A 22,443-nucleotide genomic window follows, 5' to 3' on the forward strand; every position below is an offset into this window, starting at 1 on the left:
ATGAGGGCCTATAGTGTTTATAGGTTACAAAAATATTTAACTAATGAGTATGCCATTTCTCACGTTAGTTAGTTGAGTAAATGACCGTGACAATTTTAGTTACTTTTTCTAATGTTATTATTTGAATTTATGCCTGCAAGCTTCAGAGGCACGACTTCAGAAGATGTATAAACCTTTCTCTCAAAAATCCTTCAAAATAATGCTACCTCGCTGTGCAGGTGTGAACGGTAGGAGAAAGCCTTTATGCAAATGGTGGTACAACCAAGATTCTCAAGATAACTTTTTGTTTGAGAACTTCACAGCTGCCTGTCATGGAAATACAGCTACGTATGTCGTTAATGAGCGATTAGGTGCTGGGTTGGTATGGTCGTTATGGAAGATGTTCAAGTGATTTTGATTCGTGATTGGGTTATGATGATTTTCCTGCCAGATGCTCTGTATATTTGAAAAAGGCTTTGGACCGATGGACTCGTTTCCACAGGTCAGATGTTAGGGATTCAGGGTAACTGATTGAACATGAATATTCCTAGATCAAATCTAATGCTATTCAGTGTGATTGAAGAGGTTCTGAAAATGTTAATGTTCGTCGGAATTGCTTATCCCGATACGAGTCATCATACCAAATCAACTCACTACTTACTCATTCCGGTGTGGCGGGACACTTTATGGGCATTGTAATACCCATTCTTCTCCATTCAGTCCGAGTGTCGCCCCGCGGAGTGCTTATGCTTTTAGAGTTCACGCTTATGCGAGGGATTCATTTCGTTGTTTTCAGGGTCATACTACCGGCGGGCATAATGAGCAATTTGATGCTATCGCGGATAATACTTTAAGTGCGCTTGCTCGCTTGGTTCCTTTTACCCTAGCAAGGAGCCCGGTCGAAGAACACGACGCAATCGTAAAAAAGTAATCTCGTTTTTGCCCCAGGTTAACACGCTCTCCAAGTTTATCCGTAAAAGAAAAAAAAATATTATCTCCGTGCCTGTTTCGTGTGATGGGCTCTGAGCTGCACTTCTATCCTGAATCTTAATGATAAGGCCACATTGCCGGTCGGCCGTGGCCGGGAATTATTTAGTTTGGGAATCGTAAAGTTTCCTCCCAGCATTAACTGCAATTGGATCATAAAGTTCAATTTCGTGGAAGTTTACCCTCGACGGCTCCTCTAGTGCCAGTGCCAATAGATCACAGCCCAAGAGAAAGAGAATTGTTATATGATGACTCAAGTGGTCTCACGCGAGACCTCTCCTGTTGTAATACATGCAATTTTCGGTCAATTAAAATTACTCAACCTGGCAACTGCCGCGATCTACTCTTCGCCACGGATCATCAATTAGCCGTCAGGTATTCAGACACACACACACACACACATGCGCTCACAGCGCACCCCGATGCCAGCTAATTGCGGTTGTTTCAAACTCCGATATTTTCTATTAGCCCCCATGGCCGAGTCTTAAAATAGTGATTAATTTGTGCCTTTCTTCCATCTCTTTTGCCTCCTTTTCAGATTATGCTTACCTCAGCTTCGCAGTACCTTTTCTCGGCCCTCGATGGCCGGGTCTACTTCGGAGACATTACGGTAATTCTGCCGCCGCACTGGCCTAACTCGTGCATCCCTTACAACCAAACTCGTACCTCGGCCAGCGGAGAGCGCAGCGACGTGACAATTAAAACCCACTCCAAGACCGAGTCCCCCATCTGGACCAAACAGTACGCCGGCTGTGGAGAGCCCGGTGAGCAGATTTTCATCGAATCGGACATTCTCGGTAGGGATACAATTGGGCGGGAGTTTGTTCGGGAATGGGCCAAGTATCGGTATGGAGTGTTCGATGAAATCGGATTCACCAAAGATCCTGTCTATCCACGGTGCTACATCAACGATGACCATGAGCTTAAGCTGACCGGGTGTTCGGACGCCCCGGTTCACGATCGGGGCCTTTGCGGCAATCCTTCTTCGTACAACATCAGTGAAATCATCGATCGGAACGCTCGCTCCAGTATAATGTTCGCCGTCGAATCTCCCAGTGTGACGATGTTCTGCGACGAAGGCACCCACAACCGGTACGCTCCAACCAAGCACAACCAACTGTGCGATCGCCGCAGCACTTTGGACGTCATCCTCAAAAACGCGGACTTCATCATGGAGAACAAGATCAACGTCAACCCGTCAATAATCGTAAACACAGCCCCAAAATTTAACTACAAAACCCGGAAATCCACCCGCTACGTCATCATCATCGACGAAACCCTGGACATGCAACTACGCGAATCGTGGAGCTTCCTTCGTTCGGCCGTTCGAAAATGGGTTGTCTACGACCTCCCGGCCAACACAGAAGTCGGCATGGTCCTCGCCAACGACACCGCCACCGAAAAGATGCTCCAAATCTCGCCCCTCTACATCCAAGAAAACAAAGACCTCGTTGCATCCTTCATCCCGTACTCGCCCAGCGATTCCCGCCAACCGGCTTGTCTAACCTGTGCCGTCTCCGACGCCATCCACATGCTCAACGAACGCACCCGCATGAACGGTCCGGCCAACTCGATCATCCTCGTAATTGCCCCCGGTATGGAATACTCTATCGATCACAGCTCCCTGGCAAACTCTGCCTCCACCTCCCATATCCGCATCAGCTCCATAAACTATCCGAACGTCATCCGTCGGCAGCCTCTGGACTCTCTAGCCCTCGCCACCGGAGGAACCGCCCACTCCGTCTTCGAAAGCAAATACAACCTGGAGAAGAGCTATGTCACCACGTACTTCGAACTGTCCAACACTCTGTTCAACATCGGCAAACAGTACTACGAAGGCAACCGGAACGATCTGCCGATCGAAATTTACCGCAAAGAGCTCGTCGAACTGGACGACAACGACGCCAGCCACATGCTGTCGAAGCGGACCAGCCGTACGGTCGCCGGGAGCTTCACCCTGGACTCGTTCATGGGACCTCCGGCGTACTTTTTCGTGTACGTTCACAACACGGAGAACCCGCTGATTGCGGGCATGAAGCTGACAAGCCCGAGCGGTATCGTTTACTCGTCTAGAAGTGACGCTAGATCATTGGTTAAGCAGTTGATGGTGTCCGCTACGCTCAACGAAACTGGAAGCTGGACGTACAAGATCGATCGGTTCAATGGAAATCCTCAGTCGCACTACGTGCAGGTCATTGCCACGCCTCGGTCCAAGTACGCTCCGACCATTCAGGCTCGATCGTGGATTCGGCAGCGAAGCGGAAGTCCTCCTGTTATCTACGCCGAGGTGAAGAAGGGCGATCTGCCGATTATAGCCGCGAAGGTTGAAGTCACGGTGACGCGGCCCGATGGAATCTGCCCGGCAGGAAGTGGCAACGAATGTCGGCAGAAGATCAAGCTTTTAGATTCTGGATCAGGTGATCCGGACATCACGCGAAACGATGGTATTTATTCGAGGTATTTCAACGCTGATGACTTTGGGGGAGCCGGAGCTTATCAGTTCGAGGTCACCATCACGGATAACGAAAATATGGCATACACGCGGTCGGAGAGTGTGCTGAAGGGTGCTCCGCCGAGATGCTGCGGAAGTTCGATCCGGACGACGTTGATGGCGTCGATGGTTGCGTTCCAAAGAACTCTTCAACCGATAACCGTGTTTCTGTCGCAGGAATTCCTTGACTCGGTTGGTCATCGTCCGATGGGTAAGATCAGTGACCTGACGGTAGACGTCGAAGGAATGAGGGTTCGATTGAACTGGACTACTCCGGACATGGGAGGTCGAGGAATTGCTCGGTACGAAATCAAATACGCTACGTCGATTCGCGATATCGTTGACTACTATGACACGGCAGCTTTTCTGTGGCATCATGATACGCCGCTGATCAACCCGATCGGAGAGGAGAGCTCTTTTACGATGAACCTATCCCATGAATCTCACCTGATTGGGCAGGTTCTATACTTTTCCGTCCGGGCGCATGCGTTAGGAATCATGGGTGGATCCGTTTCGAACTACGTTCGAGTTTTTGTACCGAAACCGAAGCGCGCAACATCCCTGTCTCCATCTACCTCCATCGGAACGGAAAGCTACGAAAATGTGTGGTCGTCCTACGACGAGATCCGAGATGGCCACAATCGACGTGTGAATATCCATCAAAGAATCGCCGACACCATCAGTTTGGAAGTCGAAGTTCTACTGGCGATCATCGCTGGCACTGTATTCTTGATCATCATAATCCTCATTTGCTGCTATTACTACTTCCTAAGAAAACGTAACGTCACACAGGAAGACGACCAAAAACGACCCATCAAACCCTTTCCCACCGAAACAAAGACCTCCCTCGGACACAGCGTATTTGTCACCCCTGGGAACGTGACTTCCTCCTCGTCGAATGCTACCAGTTCAACCTCCGCCTCACCGGATTACGCCCAGCAAACCAACGTCTCCACCAATATTCCCACGATCTACAACTCTAGAACGCTCCCCATCGAACAGAAGCTCATCAACGAACTTAAGCAGCAACAGCAGATGGCCGATACTCAATCCTACATCCTTACTCAGGCGACCGACAACATGCAGTACAATACCACGCTAACCCGAAGCTTTAACCCGGGACCAACGATCAACGACAACCGAACGCTGAGCCCCTTTGAGTCATGGTCCGCTTCGCAACTGCTGCAGGAACACGAACAACACCAACGGCGACGAAGTCCGAGCCTGCTTGACAACTACCTGGATAACGATGTCCAGCAGTTCTACGTAAGCCAACACGATCAAATGTCCCTGCTGAACGGCGGCGGCGTTGGCGTCGTCGGTCACAACCCGCACAACGTTGGCCACAATCCACCGGTGCCTCCGCCACCCATCTACTCGACCGCAAACCCTCCGTATTTCTACGAACAGCACCCACAGCAGCTTCAGCATCAACAGCCACCACCGCAGCAGCAGCAACAGCAGCAGCAGCAACAGCAGCAGCAGTACGTCCACGATGGTATGAACCCTATGACGACACCCCTACACGTTACCATAACGTAATAGACGGGCAGGCACCGTAGCAAATGTGTACCTAAGATGTTAAGCCAGAGAGATGCTTCGCCGAAGTCTACTGCAAAAAGTGCGATTGGTCGATTATTCGGGAGGCTGCCTGTGGAGCATGCGTGGTGGCTGTGAATAGGAGCGATGTTTTAAAGTAGACGAATTCAATAAAAAGAGTTTTGATTGCCAGAAAGACTGATTTCATGCTAAGGGCATTTTTACGGATAAGTTATGAGGTAGGTTAGCCCTGAAACCACCACCACTTCCGTTTGACATGCAGTCTAAACCCATTTCCTTTCGGTCTGTTTATTCCATTCGCAGAGAGTTTGCACCGTGCCGGAATTGATCTCCAACGCGAGCGATTGTGGAACGTTGAACCGGATAGTTTGAGTTTTCCATCGCCCCGTAATAGAATTTTAATTAAATGTGTTCGCAGAAGTCGCGAGATGCGCCCAGCTCAGAACTAAGGAATTTGATTGACGTTGCTAGTCCCTTGATTCAAAGTGTTAAACTGCAAGTTGCTTTGGGTCGTTCGATTTTTGTACATCCAGTAACTGAAGCCGCATGCAGAGGGGAGGGAGGGAGGTAGTGGGGGAGGGGTAATTTCGAACGTTAGATGAATAAGATGATATATTGTACATATAGAAGATTGTAATAAATAAAGACAAATGCTATAAATCGTACGTCGGCTGTTCGAGTTGGTGGTTAGTACTTCGAAAATTCCGTCTTCATTGGTTTTATATATGTTTTTTCGCTGGAGATACTAAGGTTCGTTTGTCTGTTGGATTGAAATCGTGAGGAGCGCAAATGGATTTATCAGAAGGTAAGAATGATAGACGACACGCATAATTTGTGAGACATTAATATAAGTAGTAGAGGAGGACTAGAAAACCAACCGGTGCACACATGTGTGGTACGGTTCTACAAATTGCAACACGTATTTACGAGTAGTTCAATCCTGTTTGCCATGCACACGGTAAACGAAACTGAAACCAAACCGGGTCTTGGTTTCAAAACAACAACCGAATCCATCAGCATCAATCAGTTTAGGTTCGGGTTTATAGAAAATCGTCAAGCGACGACGAAGCTGTCAACCTTCACTTTCAATTGAAAGTCATTCTGTCTTTTCTTCAAGCAGATCCTCTTCATCATCAACAGAACCAATTTCGATCAGTTTTCATGCTGTTTGGCTTGACTCGGGTTCAATTCGCCTTTCATTGTCAAATGAAGCTGTACGATCCGAATTCGCGCGGTTGTTCTGACTTTTGTTGAATGTTTACACGGTTCATTTAAGCGCATGCGCAAAGATCTGTGCTCGTGGATGTCAAATTTATCAGTAGTTTTTTTTAAACCCATCAATCTGGGTGTTTTTTAAATCGGGGTGACGTCTAGATGCCGACAATCGACGACACTATTTTAAAATCCAGGATGGCAGCATCATATTTCAGAAATAGTGGGAAATACTGATGCCGACGCCATTTTAAAGTCCAAGATGGCGACTACCTAATGTCAAATAACCATCATTCAAATATTTTTTTAATCGGGATGCCGTCTACAGGCTGAACATCAATATCCGACGCCATATTGAAATCCAAGATGGCAGCTTCCGATTTCAGAAAAAGTGGGAAATACTTATGCCGACCCGTAAACATTGATATTTTTGGAATCGGGGTGTCGTCTAGAGATTTGAAATAAATATGTGACGCTATTTTGAAATCCAAGATGGGGACTTCCGGTTTAAGAAAATGTGGGAAATACTGTCAAATGCCCATCAATATGGGTATTTTTGGAATCTTGATAATGTCTAGAGAATGAAAAAGATGGCGGCTTCCGATTTCAGGAAAAGTGGGAAATACTGATATTTTCTGGAATCGGCATGTCGTCTAGAGACCGGATTTTGATGTCCGACGCCATTTTGAAATCCAAGATGGTAGCTTCATTTTCAAGAAACACTACAAGGGACAGCCTTATGGGGTTTGTACGCAATGGTGACATAGGACTACGTGGTCTTATATAATAAATATTATTTGTTAACTGCAGCAGGAGCTTGTGTTTGGTGTAGGAATAGGAATTTGAGCGGAGTTCTTTCTGTTTAGTTTGACGCGCTTGACATAGATGGCCCACAGCGACTCACGAAGAGCTGCTGATTCCGATCAATAGCGGTGCGGCTTCTTCCTCCTTCTATGGATGCTCATGTGAGCTGCAGCTCGCTGCTTGCAGGCAGCCTTTCGTTGTGTACTGGAGAACAATGTTCAACGCCACGTGGCGAAAGCACTGCTTCTGGCGACGACCGGACACCACCACACACGGTGATTGGAACTGAATCCGATCAGCCTTGATAGCTAGCTGCTTGCGGGGAGCTTTTTGTTGTGTGCTGGAGAACACCACCACTCACCACGGGGTGATTGAATAAACACCGTTTGGTGAGACCGGATGGAATTCAACTTTGAAATCTGTGTTAGAGAAATCGCTTTTCACAGGCAATCGGTGATAATTTTAACTATCAAAGCAACAGTTGCACATTCGTGCAGTTTTCAATAGTGACATTTTGAAGAATAATAAAGTCTTAGAAATATCTCTGATCGAATGGTGATACAATTATTGAAATTGGTCCAGAGGCAGCTGAGTTATTAACGTTCAAAATCTTTCATAATTTTGTAACATGTTCCATTTTCTGTTTTCCTAAAGTGTACCCCCATATAGAAATCATTGACGTAGTCCTACGTCAAAATAGGTATTTTTGAAATGGGCATGATGTCTAGAGAATGAAAATCGATATCCGATACCATTTTGAAATCCCAGATGGTGGCTTCCGACTTCATAAAAAGTGGAAACACTGCCAAATACCCTTTAATATAGGTATATCTGGAATCAGCATTTCGTCTAGAGACCGGATATCGATGTCCGATGCCTTTTCGAAATCCAAGATGGCGATTTCCGATTTCAGAAAAAGTGGGAAATCCTTTCAAATAAACATCAATATTGGTATTTTTGGAATCAGGATAACGTCTAGAGGCCAATCGATGACCGACTGCAACTTGAGATCAAAAATAGGGGCTTCCGATTTCAGACAAAGAGGCAAATACTGTCAAATGCCCATCGATATAGGTATTTTTTGAACCAGATGACGTCTAAAGGTTGAAAATCGATATCCCACGACATTTTGAAGTCCTAGATAGCGGCTTCCGACACATCAATAAGAGTATTTTTTGATTCGAGAGATTGAAAATAGATATGTGACGCCATTTTTAAATCCACGAGGGTGACTTCCGGTTAAAAAAAAGTTGTGATTTGCTGTCAAATGCCAATAAATATGGGTATTTTTGGAATCTTGATAACGTCTAGAGAATGAAAAAGATGACGGCTTCCGACTTACGAAAAAGTGGGAAATACTGTCAAATATCCAAGGGCGACTCTATCTACGATGTAGGAAAAATTGAATTTTGCTGTGGTTAGCTGCGCCAACGCTTAGTAGATAAAAAGAAGATTGAAGACGATTCTGAAGATTTCTTACAAAAAGATGATGCGCGATGCAAGTAGATGCGAGAAATGAAAGAAATTTTTTCGAAGATTGATTCGCTACTGTGAGATTTGTTGAGCATCTAGAATTGAGATTTAGATGTGTCACCCCTCTCGCAAAAACCCATCAATATTGGTATTTTTTGGAATCGGCATGTCGTTTAGAGGCCGGAAATTGATATCCGACGCCATTTTGAAATCCAAGATGGTGGCTTGCTATTCAAGAAAAAGTGGGAAATACTGCCAAATACCCATCAATATAGGTGTTTTTGGAATCGAGACGTCTAGAAGCTGGAAATCCATGTTCGACACCTTTTTTAAATCCAAGATGGTGGCTGCCGATATCAGAAAAAGTGGGTAATACTTATGCCGACCCATCAAAATGGGTATTTTGGAAATCGGAGTGACATCTAGATCAAAAATGTATATGCGACGCCATTTTTAAATCCAATATGGTGGTTTCCAGTAGAAGAAAAGTGGAAAATACTGTCATTTAACCTTCATTTAGGTATTTTTTTTAATCAGGATGTCGTCTGATGTTGCTGAAAATTGATATCTGACGCCATTTTGAAATCCAAGATGGCAGCTGCCGATTTCAGAAAAAGTGAGGAATACTTATGCCGACCCGTAAATATGGGTATCTTTGGAATCGGGGTGACGTCTAGAGATTGTAAATAGATATGTGACGCTAATTTGAAATCCAGGATGGTGACTTCCGGCTTAAGAAAATGTGGGAAATACATACTGTCAAATGCCCATCAATATGGGTATTTTTGGAATCTTGATGACGTCCAGATAATGAAAAAGATGGCGGCTTCCAATTTAAGAAAATGAGGGAAATACTGTCAAATACCCATCAATATTGATATATTCTAAAATTGGCATGTCGTCTAGAGAAAATAGAAACCCACAGCTTATGAGATTTTCACTAATAGGGGCTGTGGTAGATTATCTCATTTGCTTCAATATATAGAGCTATACTGTCTTGGACAAAGTTGTTGTGCTGGGATAGACCAACAAGTCTGTGTCATTGGATTCAGGTTTAATTGGGAACTACGCCACTAGAGGCGCTTCACTTTTATGTTACTTATGACGGGCGCTATAATGTAGTTTACGTTGAAGCAAAGGCCACCATATTTCATTTCAAAATGGCGTCTAGAAACGATATCCAGCCTCTACACGTCATCCCCTCTCCGAAAACACCCATAATGTAGGGTATTTGACAGTTTTTCTTGAACCGATGGATTCCAAAATGACTTCTGGCATCGATTTCAGGCTTCTACACGTCGTCCCCTTTCTGCAAATATCCATATTGTAGGGTATTTGACAGTTTTTCTTGAACCCATGGCCGCCATCTTGGATTAAAAAAATCGATTTTCAGCCTCTACACGTCATCCACTATCCGAAAATACCCATATTGTAGCGTATTTGTACGGTTATTCTTGAACTGATGGTCGCCATCTTAGATTTTAAAATGGCCTCCGAAATCGATTTCTGACCTCTACACATCATCCCTTTTCCGGTTCCTGTCCCCACATTACTCAGCAACATCTTATATGGACAAGCTTTCCACACATAACATATTAAGGAAGTTCATGTGCACACTAGCACTGCGTAGTGAAAGAGTTCTGAACATCCGAAAGAACTTGGTGACTTGAACAACTTTGCTCAAGACAGTAACTTTCTATATAGCCAGGATCACTAAGTATTCTATGTTGGACCTAAGATCTATATATTATAGCGCCTGTCATAAGTAACATAAAAGTGAAGTACCTCTAGCGGCGTAATTCCCAATTAAACCTGACTTTAACGACACAGGCTTGTTGGTATATCCCAGTACAACAACTTTGTCGAAGACAGTATAGCTCTATGTATTGAAACCAAGGTTGCAAAGACTCATTTCAGCTAAAACAATGTTTTTCTAAATTATGAAATAATTAGATGCCATGATCAAATTTTGAATTGGTAGGATACAAGAAGAGGTTGCAAAGAATGTGTTTGACATATTAAACCTGTTTATTTCACTTCATGAGAGTCACAATCAGCGATTTTTCACAAACTCACTCACTCACTCACTCACTCACTCAGCGATCAGCAAATCGCTGATTGTGACTCATAGAAAGCAAAATTTACAGGTTTTATGTTTCCAACGCATACTTTGTAACCTCTTCTTGTAAGTTACAAGTAAAACATGCCATCATACCATCTTTTGGTTTTATTATTCCGAAAAACATTATTTTAGCTGAAATGAGTCTTTGCAACCTTGATTGAAACAAATGAGATAATCCACCACAGCCCCTATTAGTGAAAATCCCATAAGCTGTGGGTATCCTTATTCGCGGATAGCGCATCCGGCAATAAGGGATACCGGCAATAAGGATTCCTGATTGTACTGTCAAATAGTTATAAATATTGGTATTTTTTGGAACCTGCATGTCGTGTAGAGGCTGAAATCCAAGAATGCGGCTTCCTTTTAAAGAAAAAGTGGGAAATACTGCCAAATACCAATCAATATAGCTATTTTTGGACTCGGGATGACGTCAAGAGACTGGAAATCGATGTCCAACACAACTTTTAAATCCAAGATGGCGGCTGCCGATATCAGAAAAAGTGGGTAATCCTTATGCCGACCCATCAATATGGGTATTTTCGAAATCGGAGTGCCGTCTAGAGATCGAAAATTTATATGTAATGCCATTTTGAAATCCAATATGGTGGCTTCCAGTTTACGAAAGCGCGGGTAATTCTGTCAAATACCCATCAATATGGGTATTTTCCAATCGGGATGACGTCTAGAGAATGAAAATCGATATCCTACGCCATTTCGAATTCCATGATAGTGGCTTTCAGTTTAAGAAAAAGTGCGATTTTATATCAAATACCCATTAGACTGATGCAAAATTTGAAATTTTCGCTCCACAGTGCTCAAACGGTTCCAGATTGGGCCCTGATTAGCCTCCCAAAATTTGAACTCATTTAGTGAGAAACTGACCTGGCACAAACCATTTGAAGTTTGTATGGGAATTACTATGGAAAAACCATGATTTCGATTCATATCTATCTCAAAATTCACCAGCTACTCTACTTAAGAAAATAATAACTGAGCTTGTTGAAAATTTTCTCAGGTACAACTTTGTTCAAGAACAGTTTTCGATCAAATGTAAGGAACAAAAGTTATTAATGATTCAAGTCACTGATGTCTTATGATTATGCTCAATCATCTGTTCAGCAGGCAACATTGGTGTTTATGGCGCAACGAGGACAAAAATCATGGCTACTATGCCACACTGCAGAATGCAGTGTTGCTTACAATACAGTTGCTTAATCTAGCATTAGCATAGTTGATTAAAGGCTTCTTAGCTTTACCAATGCTGTATATGGGCTTATAAGCACTAGCCATTCTGAAGTAAAGCAGATTTAAGGCTTTGTACTTAAGGAAGTTTCTTATCAAATGAGATTAAACTTTCGGAGGCTAATCAGGACCCGATTTGAAACCGTTTGAACACTGCGGAGCGAAAATTTCAAATTTTGCATCAGTCTAATACACATACATACGGCTTGTTTTAAAACCAGGGTAACGTCTAGAAGCCGGAAATCAATATCCGACGCCATTTTGAAATCCAAGATGGCGGGTTCCGATTTGAAGAAAAATGTCAAGTATCTCAAAATTTGGTTATTTTCAGAACGGAGATAATACGTAGATGCCGAAAATCGATGCCAGACACCATCATGAAATCCAAGATGGCGACTTTTGGTTTCAGAAAAACTAGAAAATAATGTCAATTACTCATCAATGTGTGTATTTTCGAAATCACAGTTATGGCCAGATGTTTGACGCCATTTTTAAACCTAAGATGGCGGATTTGGTTCGGTAACAGAGTGAAATGCTGTCAAATACCGATCAATTAGGGTATTTTTAGAAACGCGCGACATCAGTCCGGAAATAGATATCCGAGGCCATCTTGGAATCCAAGATGATGGCCATCGGGTTTCAGAAAAAAAGTGTCAAATGGGGTCGAATATCGATTTTCAGCATCTACCCGTCGTTCCTGTTCTGAAAATACTCAGATTTTAGGGTACTTTACACTCCCTATGGCTTCCATCTTGGATTCCAAAATGGCGTCGGATATCGATTTTCGGCACCTACGCGTCGTACCCGTTCCGAAAGTACCTATATATTAGGGTATTTAACACTTTCTGAATCCCGATGGCCGCCATATTTGATTCCAACATGGCGTCGAATAACATAGCGTCGTTCCCGTTCCGAATATTTGACACTTTTCTGAAACAATGTGTAAAAAGTGGTGATCTCAAGCTAAGCAATACAAGCGCTGGTTGAGTCTAAACTCAGGTCAGGATAAGGATGGGTAGGAATGTGTTTACGTGATACCCGCTATTTTTTTCCTCTGTTCGGGACCTAACACCACTGCGACCAGTAATTTGATCTATTGTAGTATATCCCGTGTCCTCAAAAATCCTGTTGCCCTAGTTTGAAGTAGTCAGGTGATAGATCTTACATTCCGTAACGTACCACGAAAAGGTGATCCACCCACGTTACGGGGCTGATACCCGCTATGTTGGAAGCTGAAAAATTCCTCTGCACTACCTCGAGAAATCACTGGGAGGTTGGATAAAAGGGTTGGGTTTGCAGCCGGATTGGTTTTGGCAAACGATAAGCTGATATATCCTAACAATCCTATAACGCGAAGGAGCTTTTGATTGAACCCACGGTCTTCTGCGCAGTAAGCAAAAACTTCTTTTATTACAACACACCAATCGACCGATTTGCTGTTATTCTAATGTATTCTTATTAATAAATCTTGCGATTAACGAATCCTGAATGTGGAGTGGCTTGAGATTTAACTCATGATGTTCTGCTCAGTATGCAAAAATGGTCACTCTAAGGCCACGAAGTATTTTAGTTTTCAACTAGCAATAATCGCACCTCGGTTGTACCTCATTGGTTACGATATCGCCACTGCGCAAAGTTATTCCACCAAGTATTTTGTCCTTCATATTTCACCGGACCGCCGTGACTATGTGGCAAACTCCCACATCAAAACCACCGACACAAACAAACACGACCCTTCGTGACTACCGTCAGTCCACGACCCTCATGATCGTATTCGGTTCGCTTTTGGCGACTTGTGTAAGTGGCGAACAATTTCGAGATCAAGCACCCGAATTGGAATTTTTAGAATCAGTAAAACTGGTTCCGGAGATATGGCCAGAACAAGATCCGAAAACTCGTGTTTCTCCTAAGATTAAATAAGGCAAAAAGATGACCCAGTTATAATTTTTGCAGGAGACTTGAATTGCGCCTCGAGGTGAGCAAAAATCTAACTAATACACTGTTAATGTTGGCCCTTTAACTTGTCAAGCTGAACGTCAATTCAACTGACAGTGACAGTTTCGCTGACAGTACGCTCATACAGTTTGTTGATAGACTTGATGCTTATGGTGCCGATCGTTGTTTGTTGTGTGTTCTATTGCTAAAAAATGTGAAAAACGAAGAATATGGGACGAATTGCGTGTGCTGTAACAGGATGCTTAAGTGTTAAAACTCCTCTTTCAAGTTCGTCGTTTTACTGAATCTTTGCTCGCAACAGGTATCTGCATAGTTTATTCATATGTTTATAACCTAACCCTATACATGATTCAAGGGATGTGCACGTCTGGACTCTTTTCTGTCGCAATCCGGCCATAAATAAGCACAGTCAAATATGTTCTAAGCATTTTAAGAACAACCATTTCATTAATCCTAAGAATAAGTCACAAGGGTTTGTATTGAGAGAAGGTAAAATAAAAACAAAATAATATAAAATATACATTTTTTTAGACTACGGAGCTATGCTATCCCCTCACTATTCCCAGCTATATCGGAAGGACAAAATGCCAGCTTTGCTTCTATGGCGTTTGAATAGAAATCGACCTTAATTTCTCATCAAAAAATATGGAAGATGTTTCGTCAATGGATGTTGATCAAGAATATGATCAAAGTGAGATCGATATCGTTGGAGAAGTAGAAGTTGGGTATGAAGACCTTGAAGACCATACATTTATTCCACTTTCTAACGTACAGCGAACTAAAATCCATGGCAGCCATATTTCCCATGACCACGATTATAGTGGAGATATAGAAAGAATTGTAAGTGCCATGGAAAGATTGGTGATAGTGCAAGAGGAGAATAGAGAATTAAAAAAGAAAGTAAGGAAATACCAAAAACAAGCCTCGAAGCAGAAAATCAGAATCAAAAATCTTCAAAAGGAAGTTTCTGCCTTGAAAACATTATTGGCTGAGGGATCTGAAAAGCTGTACGATCCCATCTTGTCTGAATTGCAAAAAAATAAGACTCGAAAATTACGTGGCGCAAGATATTCAGACCGGATGAAAAACATGGCCATAGTGCTACATTACTGCTCACACAAAGCGTATCGACAAATGCGGCAATATTTTACTCTGCCGTCGATAAACACGATACGTACATGGCTATCTAAATTGAAAGTGACTGAAGCGTATTCGAAATCAATACTCCAGCTTTTGAAGCTTCGTGTTCCAGGACGAAAAACTAGTGACGATTGTCATAGATGAGATGTCGATAGCACAGCGACTGACCTACGTGGCTAATGCAGAAATAGATTATTTCATGGGGTTCCCCACGAAAGTTGAGAAGGAGGAGAACAATTTAAAACAATGAGCTAATAATGCATTGACTATCATGGTAAAATCGATGAAGTCCGGGTTTAAACAGGCAGTCGGTTTTTTTTTTAATGCGAGTACTGCTAACGCAGCTCGTTTAACTACAATTGTTAAAGAAGGAGTTAAGCTAGTTGCTGAGACAGGACTGATACCGAAAATGATAACGTGTGATCAGAACAGCACGAATCGATCTCTTTTCAAATCCCTCGGAATCAGTGAACAACAACCATGGTTTGTATACGAGAAACAACAAATTTACTGTGCCTACGACGCGCCGCATCTGATTAAATCGACCAGGAACAACTTGTTACGTCACAATGCTGTCTTCGATGGACAAATTTGTTCATTTCAACACATAATTGATCTTTTCCATGAAGATATCAAACATATTCCCCGAACTGTACCGAAACTATCTTATGATCATGTAAATCTTGCTCCCTACGCCGAAATGAACGTTGGAAAAGCAACGCAGACATTAAGCGAGTCTGTGAGTGCAGGTATCAAGGCATATGTGCATACCAAAAAACTACCACCCGCATGCTTGAATACTGCAAACTACTGCGAAAGCTTCGACAAACGTTTTGATTGCGCTAACTCTTTGTCTTTTAAAGAAACTAAGGTACCTAAGGTAATCATGTTCAAATGTATATTGTTACGTAAACATTTACATTTGCAGGATCTTAAAAGACCACTGTTTGAACATTCTCCGCATTGGAAGTATTTAGCTTCAATGAAACAACGACTTAAATCTCTCAGGTTCATTTCGAAGGAATATTTTGACCTGGAAAAGGTGAGATTAATTGCAATCTTGTACCTGCTAACCTGCTGAACGTATTTTTGATTTTACAGGAATCTGAGTTACCAAAACTGATGGGCCAATCGAGACTTCCTTATTTCATTGAAGGCTGGATTCAATACATATCCGCTATTGAACGTCTATGGAAGGAATTGAGAACTGTGTATGGATTTGGATTTCTAAAAACTCGCAACTTATCGCAAGATTGCATTGAACACTTTTTTTTCGGTAATTCGTTGGAAAAATTCCAACAACAACCATCCAGATGCGAATAAATTTGCATCGGCATATAAGGCAATTGTAATCAACCAGCTGATTGTACCTAAAAAGCTTGGTAATGTTAAAGCCGACATCAGCAAGTATTTCGTAAACACATCCCAAATGTCTAAATAAAATGGCGAAAAAATGAAAATTGTTGTAGTGTAAATATTTAATATCCACTTGTCGGTTCATCTGTTAGTGAGGGGATGTTGTTTGAATTATTAGCAGGCGAGAAATTTTAAATTTCTATACAAAGCTTTTATTTGAAATAATAAACTGCCACTCGGGCCACCCGCATATAGAAAACACAGAAGTAGTTGTACGTCAAGAACCGAAAACAAGAGAAAACGAAAATTGTCTCCACCAGTTTCGTCTCAGACACAGGTACAGTCGGATTTCGCTTGTTGGGCTAACTTTAAGTGGGCTAAGTTTCAGTTGGGCTCCCAAGCCAAACGTCACTTCTAACAGTGCTGGTTCCTTTTCGAAATTTCGACCGGCTTCAAGCAACAACCGGCAAAGGAGTGGAGTAATGATACAGATTATTTCAATGCGATACAACGAGTTGGTTTCTTGATGGTTGTCAACGATATGGCTATGAGGAGTGAAGCTAATTTCCGACTTATCAAGAAATCCACCCGAGACCTAGTTCAACAGCAATATTTGCTTCAAGGGATAGAACAGCATCGAAAAAAGTACCCTGAGAAATCGTAGAATATATTAGAATGAAATATAATCATTACAATCCATGATATTTGTGTGAATATATCTGACATTGAATATTGCACCAAAAGAGTAGGGAAGAGAATGGTATTATTCGCTTTACAACTGCTCTTATGACATTAAGCAAATGTTTTTGAATAACCCATCCGAACAACTCGAGAGATGGGAAACTCCGAAGTTATTTTAGTCTTTATCTTTACTTTCCGGCCCTCACATACAGTAAGCCCAGTCATATCTTAATACGCCTATTAAATGGAGCACATGTTTTTAAATACATCTGAACATGCAAACTTCACAAGATCAGAAACAGCGAAGTTATTGCAGTTTGAAACCTTACCTTCATTTATATGGGTGAGGGGGGCGGGGTACAGTTAGCCCCCCTCAGCTCTTAATATGCCTATGAGATTGAAAAATTGTTTTGAATAATTCATCTGAACATACAAAATCGATAAGATAAGAAACTCCGAAGTTATTTCGGTTTGAAACTCTACTTATATTGATATGAGTGACCCCCCCCCCCCCCAACTACGCATATGAGATGGATCTATTGTTTTTGAATATTTCATCTGAACATACCAAACCGATAAAATAATCAACTTCGAAATTATTTCAGTTTAGAGTCTGACTTTCATTGGTACACTGGCAGTGTTGGCAGAAAAAGGGATTTTTGGCATTTTAGCTTAGGGGCATTCTAGCACAATACATTTGTGAGCAAAGTTGTTATGCACTTCTTGGGCTATACTTTAACGTATTTAAATGCGTGGTTTGTGCAAAATTGTGGTCCCTAGTAATAAAGATGCAAAAAGTAGGTTTTCCCATACTAATTTCCATACAAATATCAAATGCAATGTTCTCAAATTTTGCACAGTTGTTTGGGACCCCAAATGGAACCAAAAAAACGTTGTTCTGAAAAAATTATCATGATGACCCATCCTAATTACACGCAAACTAAAAGAAGCGGCTGGGTGAAAATTACGAAGGAATGATAGAAGTTATATTGCTGAATGACGAAGTCGACTCTCCTTGACTACTTTCCATGTTGGACTTTTGTGTTGCTCGAAGTCGTCTCCTGCAGCAAACGATGTTTAAGGGCAGGTTTCATAATGTTATATTTTCCTAGGTTATATTTTCCTAGAATGACAGGTTCTTTTTATAAAGCACGAAGAACATCTCACATACATAGCAGCAGGACGAAGTTGCCGAATTATCAATTAATTTGTTTGAAAAAATGAAGGTCTTGATCCACTGAACAACTTTGCCGAAGACAGCAACTTCCTAGATGGCAAGGATTTCAAAAAATCACATGAACAAGGAAATTACAAATTCAAGCGCACTAGCGCCGCGTAGTGAGAAAATTCCAAACTTCTGTCCACTAATCATAAGGTCTTGATCCAATGACCAACTTCATCTAGATGGCAAGAATTTCAAGTTATAGCATAAACTAGGGAATCACAAATTCAAGCCCACTAGCGCCGCGTAGTGAGAAAATTCCAAACTTCTGTCCACCAACCATTAGGTCATGATCCACTGAACAACTTCACCCAAGAGAGCAACTTTTTAGATGGCAAGGATTTCAACTTATAACGTTAACTAGGGAATCACAAATTCAAGAACACTAGCGCCGCGTAGTAAGCAAACTCCGAACTTCTTTTCACCAACCATTAGGTCTTGATCCAGGATCGCGAGATATTCCATGTTGGTCCCTATTAGATCAAATCCTAATATGCTACGTGTACTCCATTTACGCGATTCCCTCGCGTAAACGGAATCATTCGAGACCAACGTAAATGGAATTTGTGTAGACCGAGTTCGCGTTCTTCGGGGGTAGAGTGTATAACCTTTCATAAATTCGTTCAAATTTTGCACTGTTGTTGGGGACCTCATTACGCATTGAATGAGAAGTGGTGAGAGGAGAATGTAAAGTTGACCCATCCTAGTACACACGTCGACCTGTAGGGCATCACGGTCCCTTTGGCGAATAACTTTGAAACAAATAATAGGCATTCACGGATCCATCCCATTCCATAGCAAAATGCTATAGTGGTTCTCAGAACTTCGTAAACACTTTTAGTTTTGTTCCTTATCGCAAAGTATTAGACACACATTTTTTTTTTCTTTTGTCATTAAGGTGACCGTGTCGATTTTTTCAAAAAATGACTTTTTTTCAAAAACGAATATCTTCAAAAATCAAAATATCAAATGAAAGGTAGTCAAAAATATTTTTTAGAAAAAATATATAATGATATTTCAAAATTGAGGTTTTGCATTGAAAAACATTGATTGTATTTTTATGAATTTCATGGTTTGTTATCAGAGGGCACAGTATTTTTTTTATATTTTTACTTGAAAATTAAGGCTTTATAACACAATATATCAAAAAATCAGTGACGTATTTTTGTTTTTGCTTTTGAGTTATATTTTTTCGACGTTATCAAGTTTTGGGTTTTTGCTCAATACTCCTATGCGACAAGACTACGCTGAAATTGTGCCATATTTTGAATAAAAAGTGCCCCAAATGAAAAATTTAAGTGGTAGTGTCACAATGACGGGAAAAATCCCTCTTTCGAATGGTGATGGTTTCGTCAATGTGGGCATCGGTTCAATAAAAACTATCAAATACTCTACAAGTAACATTGCAGGTTTTATCGCGGTTTTATAGCATACTACAAGTCTAAATCTCCTTCCTTAGCTCAGTCGGTAAAGGCGCAGCTACAAAGCAAGACCATGCTGGAGGTGGCTGTGTTCAATTCCCGGTCCGGTCTAGGAATTTTTCGGGTTGGAAAATTTCTCGACTTCCCTGGGCATAGAAGTATGATTGGACTTGCCACACAATTATACAAAGGCAAAAATGGTACAGGCATCGAAAGCTCTCAATGAATAACTGTGGAAGTTCACCTAGAACACTAAGTTGAGAGCACGCAATAAGCTTATATCCGATATGCAATAAGCTTTAAATGCGAAGAAGAAGAAGAAGAAGTCTAAATCATGGTCTACAGAACCCTCATAAAACCAAAATTGTTACTAGGGTAATCTGTATAACGTATCATTGAGCAAGATGGCAACGTTTCGACATTCTTCAGCAAATCTTGCATTTTTGCACTCTGTTCGACATTACTGTCCAATGTGCAGAAGCTTTCGAACTCGGAGAGTTGATTTATTTTGAACTCGATTTCTGCCGTGGTGGGATAAACATATAATCCTATTCATTGTAGATTAGTCCAGTTCGCTAACAATTTCATCTGCTGTAGCCGGTGCATCTCTTATGATTTCGTTGATTTCACCGTGTTTCTTATCCCCGGCGCACCAAAGTTTTCGTGAATTTGTTGAATTTCGGACATGATCTGCAAATGCTCGTTGTCATCTTCATTGCATTCTGAATTCACGAAATACGACGGAAGAATTTTTTCAAGCAGTTTACCAACGTGCTTCGTTTTATGTCCTTTATAACCAAATCCAAGCAGTCGAAACAATTCTTGATGCCGAACTACTTTCGTGTATCCGCTAGTGAAAGGCCTTCTTTCTCGGCTGTTTCTAGAATAGAACTGTAGCTTCTCTTGACATACTTCAGCTTGACATTTTAGATGATACCTTGATCAAGGGGTTGAATAAAATTCGTGATCTTTGGTGGCATGTACAGAAGCATTATGGTGGGATTGCTTATCGTGGGCGGATGCAACGGAGCGTTATCAAGGAGCAGCAAAGCCTTGAAGCTCATGTTCTTGGCTGCGCAAAACTCCTCCGTCGTCCCCTACACGTCATTCTCTTTTCGAAAATACCCATATTTTAGAGTATTTGACAGTTTTTCTCGAACCGATTGTTGCCATCTTGGATTACAAAATGGTGTCTGGCATCGATTTACAGTCTCTACACGTCATCTCCTATCTAAAAATACCCATATTGTAGAGTATTTGGCAGTTTTTTTTGAACTGGTGGTCGACATCTTGGATTCCAAAATGCCGTTTGACATTGGTTTCTGATCTATACACGTCATCTCCTTTCCGAAAATACCAATATTTTAGAGTATTTGACAGTTTTGCTTGAATCGATGACCGCCATCTTAGATTTTAAAATGGCGTCCGAAATCGATTCACAGCCTCTCTACACGTCGTCCCCGTTTCGGAAATACTCATATTGTAGAGTATTAGACAGTTTTTCTTGAACCGATGGCCACCATCTTGGATTCCAAAATGACATCTGGCATCGATTTCCAGCCTCTACACGTCATCCCTTTTCCGAAAATACCCATATTGTAGCGTATGTGATAGTTTTTCTTTAACTGATGGCCGCCATATTGGATTTTAAAATGGTGTTTGGCATCGATGTCCAGCCTCTACACGTCGTTCCCTTTCCGAAAATACCCATATTGTAGGGTATTTGACAGTTTTTCTTGAATCGATGACCGCCATCTTGGATTTTAAAATGGCGTCCGAAATTGATTTACAGCTTCTCTACACGTCATCCCTATTCCATTTCGTGTCCTCGCATTGCACAGCAATATCTTATATGGACAAGCTTTCCAGAAATAGCATATTAAGGAAGTTCATGTGCACACTAGCGCCGCGTAGTGAGAGAATTCTTAAATAATATAACCACCATCCGAAAGGACTTGGTCGCCTGAACAACTTTGCTTAAGACAGTAACCTTCTATATGGCCAGGATTTTGAGATACAGCTTATATAGGAAGCTCATGTGTACACTAGCGCTGTGTAGTGAGAGAGCTCTGAACTAATATGGTCACTATCCGAAAGGACTTGGTCACTTGAATAACTTTTCTGAAGACAGCAACTTTCTATATGGCCAGGATCACGAAATATTGTATGTTGGATCTAAGATCCATATATTATAGCACCCGTCATAAGTAACATAAAAGTGAAGCGTCCCTAGCGGCGTAGTTCCCAATTAAACCTGAATCCAATGACACAGGTTTGTTGGTCTATCTCAGTACAACAACTTTGTCAAAGACAGTATAGCTCTATATATTGTAACAAATGAGATAATCCGCCATAGCCCCCATTAGTGAAAATTCCATAAGCTGTGGGTATCCTTATCCGCGGTTCCTTATTCACGCCCCGGTTAGCCCGGCAATAAGGATTCCTGACTGTATTTTTGTTTTAAAATTATTCTAACAATGACATCGTGCCACCCCCTATCTCGCCATACATCATTGCAATGTTAATAGTCTCACACCCACACGAGGACGATGCTATGAGGATATTAAGCTGGAACGCGTGGTTCCAATGCAGTGGGACACAATGCCGAGGCTACTAAGAGGAGGTCAGATGTGAATCCAAAATCATTATGGCTAACATTTCAGTTGATTAATATCAATATAAAGTAAGCTTCAGTTCTAATTATAATTTTATCTAACTAGAAAACGAATCCGCTCAACTCAACCTACTCAGATGAACCTAAAAGCGGATTTCTCTATTGCATTCCCGGAAGCATCTC

General features: G+C 41.8%; 1 protein-coding gene and 1 pseudogene across 2 annotated transcripts in view; one reads left to right on the top strand and one right to left on the bottom strand.

The window, feature by feature from the left end:
* Nucleotides 1-22,443, top strand: part of LOC135697069 (calcium-activated chloride channel regulator 2-like) — a 109,399-nt gene that overhangs the window by 55,744 nt on the left and 31,212 nt on the right. Inside the window, exons 2-3 of one of the 2 annotated variants that reach the window (XR_010517410.1) lie at nt 1,505-5,235; nt 5,323-5,549. Coding sequence is in view for 1 of the 2 variants with exons in the window: in XM_065216650.1 (XP_065072722.1) it covers nt 1,505-4,999 (3,495 nt within the window). In the remaining variant the exon portion in view is untranslated. The other variant, XM_065216650.1, reaches the window with a different exon arrangement.
* LOC135697080 (U4 spliceosomal RNA) lies at nt 13,355-13,508 on the bottom strand (annotated as a pseudogene).

Source organism: Ochlerotatus camptorhynchus, unplaced genomic scaffold, assembly GCF_037179485.1.
Source record: "Ochlerotatus camptorhynchus isolate MF236.1 unplaced genomic scaffold, CSIRO-AGI_Acam_v1.1 ptg000066l, whole genome shotgun sequence".
NCBI lineage: Eukaryota > Metazoa > Arthropoda > Insecta > Diptera > Culicidae > Ochlerotatus > Ochlerotatus camptorhynchus.